The sequence below is a fragment of the Elephantulus edwardii genome, unplaced genomic scaffold (assembly GCF_000299155.1).
Source record: "Elephantulus edwardii isolate Elephantulus edwardi_28Jun2011 unplaced genomic scaffold, EleEdw1.0 scaffold00031, whole genome shotgun sequence".
NCBI lineage: Eukaryota > Metazoa > Chordata > Mammalia > Macroscelidea > Macroscelididae > Elephantulus > Elephantulus edwardii.
In genome coordinates, this window is record NW_006399781.1 from 3,416,021 (window position 1) to 3,423,466 (window position 7,446).

Below are 7,446 nucleotides of genomic sequence, written 5' to 3' on the forward strand. Positions count from 1 at the left end.
AGACACTTTGAAAAGAAAATTATACTTGATGAACATCTAGAATGATGATAAATATGTTGAGGCTGTGCTGTTGCTGGTTGTCACGTGTTGGTCCTGATTTATAGGGCTCCTACACAACAGAAAATTGGAAAGAGTGTCTGCCAGAGATGTATTCTGTCTCTATACCTTTTTTTCCCCTCCTGCCTTTGGATTTATTTGTACAAATAACACAGCTGGACACCCTTGCAGATGGCAGCAGCCCTGGGGGTTACAGCAGTCCTTCTTTCCTCAGATGAAGAACTCAATTATGAAGCCTTTGCAGGGGCCTGGGCACCTTTAGGAGCCTGGCTTGGAGCAGCAGCCTGGGTTGAGACCTTAGCTGGCACCTGGGCTGCAGCCTTGGCTGGCGCCTGAGTTGAGGACTTTGCTGGAGCTTCGGCCTGACTGTCAGCCTTGGCTTTGGATTTTGGCCGGTTAAGCCTGAGCCCCTTGGTAATGCGGGCCCGAGCACACTTCCCAAGCCTGGGATGGGCGATGTAGGCGAGTTGGCTAAGCTTGCGGTTGACATCCCTTGGGATCCTGGGCTTGACCTCTTTGGGCTTGACAAGAGCCTTCACAGCCTCAGCATGTTCATCCATGGCCTTGGCATTATTGGCCTGCATCTTCTTCAGGGCCTTGTTGTTGTGCTTCTTGGCAAAACACATGTTCCTCAGGAATTTGGGGTCTACCCCCTTAAGAGACTCATATCGTTGAGATCTTGGTTTCTTGATACCATTTCTGTGCCATTTTCGGGACTGGTTATGTGTCGTGTGGTTCTTGGACTTGACCATGTCTGCACCGTTGCCGAAGTTCCCAGAGCACCAGCGACCTGAAGAGAAAGAGGAAGTTCCTGGTGCAGAACAGGAAATAGCTGTCTCCATACCTTTTCAGTCTGTCTGCAGAACAGATCATCTGGAACGCTGGACTGTACAAGCAGGATTGGAGGATGATTCATCAACAACTTGTGCTATGCAGATGACACAACCTTGCTTGCTGAAACTGTGGAGGACCTGAAGCTCTTGCTGCAGAAGGTCAAGGACTGCAGCCTTCATATTGAAGCTCAACATCAAGAAAACAAAGATTCTCACCACTGGACCAATTGGCAGCATCATTTTGGGTGATGACAAGATTGACATTGTTAACAGTTTAGTTTGCTTGGCTCTGCAATCAATGCTCTTGGTACTAGTAGCCAGGAAATCAAGAGATTATTTGCAATGGGAAAGTCAGCTGTCAGAGACCTTTCAAGAGTACTAAAGAACAATGATGTCAAGCTGGAAACTAAGGTGCACTTGATCCAGGCCATAGTCTTTGCAATTGTGTGCTATGTTTCAGAGAGCTGGACAGTGATTAGGGATGAAAGAAGGAGAATTGACGACTTTGAGCTGTGGTGTTGGAGAAGAGTGTTGAAGAGTTTTTCATATACTATGGACTGCTAGAAGAACAAACAGGTTTGTTCTGGAGAGGGTGAAACCGGGCTACTTCTTGTAGACAAGAATTCTGAAGCTTTCTTTGTCTGACATATTTTGGGCATGTTCCAAGGAGAGACCAGTCCTTGGAGAGGGACGTTATGTTTGGAAGGGTGGAGGGACAGTGCAAGAGAAGAAGACCCTTGATGAGATGGATTGATTCAGTGGTTGGGATAATGGAAGTGGGCGTGTCAGAGACAGTGAGGTTGGCACAGGACAGAGCAGAGTTTAGGGCTCTTGAACATAGGGTGTCTGTGAGTTGCAAACTACTTGAGGGTACATAAAAACAACAACAACATACAACAGAATGGGACAGTGCCCTGCAATGTGCCACACTTTCAATTGTTGCACATGTTTTAATGCATTCTTGCTGTCTTTGTCTCAATACATTTTGTTGAGAGTTGTCTTCTTTTATGTGGACCTTCTGTTCTACCAAGCATAATATCCTTGTCCAGGGATTGGTGTCTCCTGACGATAGGGTACAGAATAAGTGGGTTGAAGATTCACTATCCTCCATTTTAAAGGACACTTTGACTGAATTTTTTTAATGGTATATTCAGTATTCTTCAACAATACAGTACCTTAGAAAGTATCAATTTTTTCTTAGTTTTCTTTATTGTCTTGTTTTCACTTATATAACAAACACTTTAAAAGACCAAAAGGGATATGCTTGTCCCAGCAGAGTACTGGTTGGATAAGAATGGGAAGATCAGAAATTAGCTATCTAACATGGGCTATTGTTAAGGCATAATACAGGAAGCAGCTGGTTTATACACTTTCATACATGTAGTTATTTATAAGATGATTGTAAGGGGGGAATCACAATGTGCATAAATGAAATTCAATGTGAATGAAAGAAAGCTTATTTAAAACACAATGTACATGCACAAATACAATGTATATGAATGATTGTATTCCAACCGATAAAAATTTATAATAAAAATGCAAATAAAAGAAAACTACTTTGGCTGGAATCAGGCTCATATTCATCCTCCAAGTGGCATTTTTGCTTTTATCTCTTTAGAGTGACCCTTGACAGTAAATTTGCTTAAGGAAATACAATGGTTGACTTGACTGTTGCTTCATGGGAGCCAGTTGTGGATCCAAGTAAATGAAAATCCTTTACAAATTTGATCTTTACTCTATTTATCGTTATTCTTCCAGTTGCGAAAAATTTTATTTTCCTCATGTTGAGGTGTGACCGATTCTGAAGGCTGTAATCTTTGATTTTCCTCCAAAAGTACTTCAAGTCTTCATCAGTTCTAGCAAGCAATGTTGTGAAATTTGCATATCACAAGTCACTAATGAATCGTCCTCTGGTCTTTATGCTGTCTTCTTCATAGTTCACTCTCTCAGACTGTTTGCGGAGCATATGTATTAAATATGATGAAAGGATACAACCCTGAAACACAAATATCTTGATTTTAAAACGTGTTAAACTTTTACTCTGTTCAAATTACTGTCTCTTGTTCTATGTACAGGTTTTGCATGAGTTCAAATAAGTATTCTAGAATTCCTGTTATTTCAGCTAACAGATACTGCCCTAAATGTATTCACCAAGTTGTATCAAGAAATCTGGAGGACAACCACTTGGTCAGCTGACAGAAAGAGATCTATATTTGCTCCCATTCCAAAGAAAGATGTTCCAACAGAGTGTGGAAATTATTGAACAGCATCATTGATATCATATTCAAGCAAGATTCTGCTGAAGATTATTTAAAAATGACGGGAACAGCACATCAACTGAGAACTGTCAGAGTGCAGGCTGGGTTTAGAAGGAGTCTGCTTCAGTTTTTCATTCCTCCATGATAGTAAACCATACAATTGTCTGATCAATTAAGACATGTACATGGGAATTCCAGAGCACTTAATTGTGCTCCTGCAAACCTATACCTAGGCCAAGAGATTATTGTGCAAACAGAACACAATATAGTTTAAACACAATATAGTTTAAAATTAGGAAAAGAGTGCTTCAAGGATGTATTCTCTCTCTATATCTATTCAATCTGTATGCTGACCAGTTTATTTAAGAAGCTGAACTCTGTGAAGAAGAATGTGGCATCAAGATTGGAGGAAGACTCATCAATAATCTGTGTTATGCAGATGACACAAACTTGCTTGCTGAAAGTGAGGAAGACTTGAAGCATTTGTGGCAGAAGATCAAAGAATATAGCCTTCAAAATGGTTTGCATCTCAACACCAACAAAAATTCTTACCACTGGACCAATAGACAACATCATGAGAGAAGGCAAAAAGATTGCAACCATCAACAATTTCATCTTACTTGGATCCCCAATCACTACACTTGATACCAGCAGTCAAGAAATGTATTGCCCTGGGAAGGTCTGCAGTCAAGAACCTCTCCAAATTATCAAGGAATGTTAGTTTGAGGATTAAGGTACGTCTGATTCAATTCATAGTATTTCTTATCACTTACTGTGCATCTGAGAGTTGGAAAATGAATAAGGATGACAGAAGAATTGATGCATTTGAGCTGTGTTCTTGGAGAAGAGTACTGAATATCCCATGGACTGCCACAAGAGCAATCAACTATGTCTTGTAGAAAGTGACACTACAATGCTCCTTGAAGGCAAAGAAGGTAAAGCTTCACTTACAAACTTTGAGTATAAGTCTAGGAGAAGTTATTCCTTGGAGAAGGACATGATGTTTGGAAAGGCAGAGAGTTGGTGAAGGAGAGGAAGACCCTCAATCACACGGATTCACACAGTGACTGCTGCAATGGGCTTTAGTGTGTCAGGAAGTGTGACTGGTACAGGAAAGGGCAGGGTTAAGATCTGTTGTTTATAGGGTCATTATGGATTGTATGTGACTTGATGGCACCTAAGAATACAACAACAACAATGACAAATAATAAAACATGTCAGCTTACTATTCAAGTGTTCTAATCACTGTTTTACATCTGATAGTACACTACTAAACTACCCTTCTATGGAAGAATGTACTCCCATCATTTAAAAAAAATAAAAAACCAACAACCTTTCTAACACCCTCATTTATAGGAGTTGTTGTCATTGTTGTTGTTTAAGTTCTGTTGAGTTGTAGAAGACTCATAGAGACCCTATGAATGAAAGACCTAAATGCTTGTATAACTTTCATAGCAGTTAAGAAATCCAAAAGATGCATTACAATAGGGCTCTCCCCTGCAAGGACCTCTCCAAAATGTTAAAAAGCAAAGATGTCTGTTTAATGACTTAAGTAAACCTGATTTAAGCAATGGTAATTTCAATTACTTCCTATGCACCTGAAAGTTGGAAAATGAGTAAGGATGACAGAAGAATTTATGGTCTTTAATTGTGATCTTGGAGAATAGTACTAAATGGCCCATGAACTGCCAAAAGAACAAATAATACTATCCTGGAATATGTGCAACCAGGGTGCTCTTTAGAGATAAGAATGGTGAAACTCTAAATCACATACTTTGAGCATGTTGTTGGCAGGTGCTTAGAAAAATCCTTGGAAAAAAACAGTATACTAGGGAAGATAGAATGTCAGAGAAAGATAGGTAGATCCTCAACACAATGGATTGATATAGTGACTGCACCAATGGGCTTTAGCATATCAGAGATAATGAGTATTGCACAGGACAGGGCAAGGTTCAGATTTGTGGTTCAAAGTATCATTGTAAATCTTTGTTGTTCTTGTTATGTGGCATGAGTTCACTACTACTCATAGTGAGCCTAGGTGTGAAAGAACTAAACTCTGCTTGATCCCTCTCTACCCTCCCATGCTTTGCTGTGACAGAATTAGATTGAAAATTTAGGGGGGTAAGCAAACCACTTTCATGGGAAGTGGAAAATAGATTAAAAGGGTCCAGAATGTGGATGGGTGAAAAAGATTGATGAAGGCCTGAACTAAGGTCCCAAAATGGAGTGAAGAAAAAGATAGGAAAAACAATAGGAAGTAGAATTGAGATAACTTTGTGACTGAATGAAAAAAAATCACAATGTCTTACCTCTAGGGGTGATAACTAAAAGTTTGGAAGTTCAAATCTGCAAGTCAATCTATAAGAGAAAGATGAGGCTATCTCCTCCTGTAAAGATTTACAGCCTTGAAAGCCCAGTGTACTATCACCATGAATTAGAGTCAGAAGTAATTGAATGGCTATGGGATTGGTTTTTGTTTTGAGTTGGTGACTTAATGGATACTGTAGTTTAACGCCATGATAAAGGTAGACTTAGAGTTCTATAATGAATGTTGTTTTTGTTAGGTGCTATCTAGTTGGATCCAACTCAGAGCTGACTGATGAGCAGGTTTTCAGAGGTTGTCAGAGGAGATTGCTCATCTTTCTCCTTGGAAGCAGCTGGGGGATTGAAAGGACATGTGTTTGGGTAGGCAGCACAAATCCTTACCAGTAGGCCACTGAGTTTCCTTACTACTGCTTAGCAGTGTGAACAGGAATAAACTATTCATCTTGTTTGCATCTCAGATTCTTCATCTATAGGAAAAAGAATATTTCCTATTTAGGTAGATTTTTATATGGTAAATGTTAAATAAACATTTTTTCAAAAAGCATTCAGATTGTAGGAAAAGAGCTTTGGAATAACTTTTAGATACCTGACTTGTACTCAGGAAAGACTATCCAGTAAGAGTACATTAGAGAAGAATAGACTTGTAGGGTAGGATGATAAATTCTATACAAATATATTAAGTATAAATTAACAAATAAGGTATTTATTACTGAAACATGCTGCCTTGTTTTTATTTTGGCATTCATAAACATCAATTTTTATACTTCTAAATGAGCAAAATGTTTTATGTTCTGTATTAAAATTTTTCTTATATTGAAAAGAAATTAGAATTGTTGGCTTCTAGGTTATTAGAGAAAAATTACAAAAATTGTATTATTAAAAACCCTTTTAATAATCCATATTGACTGAATTTACTGTTACATTGGAGATTGAAATACTGATTTTTGAAAACTTGACCAATAATTAGTTCTTAATTAACCCAGAGTTGTTGAATTATGATCAGCCTGTTTTTTGGATGAATGATCTCAGATTTATTGATTTATAGCAGAGAAATTGAGTAATCTGGCAGATAGTATCCTTGACTAGGATTCTGTTTTGGAGATGCCAGATAAAACTCAAAATTCCCAGTTTATTTTTAATTGCTCAGATAAATAATGGATGGTTTTTAAGTATAAATATATACCAAATAACACACATAGAACATAGATTAAACAGTTTTGTTATTGTTAATCTAAAATTCAAATACAACTGAGACTGTGTTTTAGTTAGGTACAGCTGCTGTGGTATTGTTCTAAATGGCTTTACTAGCCATTTTTCTGTGATATTATTCAGAATCGTTTATTATTAATAATAGCTTTCCTAAACATTGAGTTTGACTTTGCCATGTGCATGAGTGGACTATGTGAATTGGGCGTGTTTGCCTATCCATGAGGGAATTGACTAGTCTCACTACTAAATTGAGCAGACTCAATAGCAGATTTGGAGGCTCTCACCACCAGCTATGAAGAAGCAAGAGAATGCAGCATGTCATTTTTTCAATGCTTGAGGCAAGAGATTCTTATGGAAGCCAGACCAGGGCCAATGAGAGGAGCAGCCTTCACAGCCTCAGCGGAGAACCAGAGACCTGATACCACACAAAGCATATTTCGGTCTTGGAACTTGGGACTGCTACCTCGTGGAAGTAGAGGTAGGAGCCTTTGCCATAGTTGTTGGAAGACTTGGGTGAGGAAAGCCATAATTGGCAGGAACCTAACAACAACAACAATAACAACAACGAGCCTTTAGGCCACAAGGCTGAAGCTGAGATGCCAGTGAGCACATTTCAGAAGCTGCCCAAGCTGAATGATTGCATTCTGCCACTATTCTGAATTATAGCCTTTGACTTCCCTGATATGGTTTTGTGTGGTCTTGTGAGTATTTCAACAGATTCCAGACCCAGTAGAGCAGTAAGATTGGTGTTGAAAGGAACAGAA

At 38.9% G+C, this 7,446-nt stretch overlaps 1 protein-coding gene across 1 annotated transcript; it reads right to left on the reverse strand.

The window, feature by feature from the left end:
- Window positions 1-284: 284 nt before the first annotated feature.
- On the reverse strand, window positions 285-832 carry LOC102848214 (60S ribosomal protein L29-like). The gene is made up of 2 exons (XM_006884047.1): window positions 354-832; window positions 285-323 (listed from the first exon to the last, which is right to left on the reverse strand). Exons 1-2 carry the CDS (start codon window positions 807-809, stop codon window positions 285-287), a joined length of 495 nt encoding a protein of 164 aa, XP_006884109.1. The 5' UTR covers window positions 810-832.
- Between the last annotated feature and the right edge of the window lie 6,614 nt (window positions 833-7,446).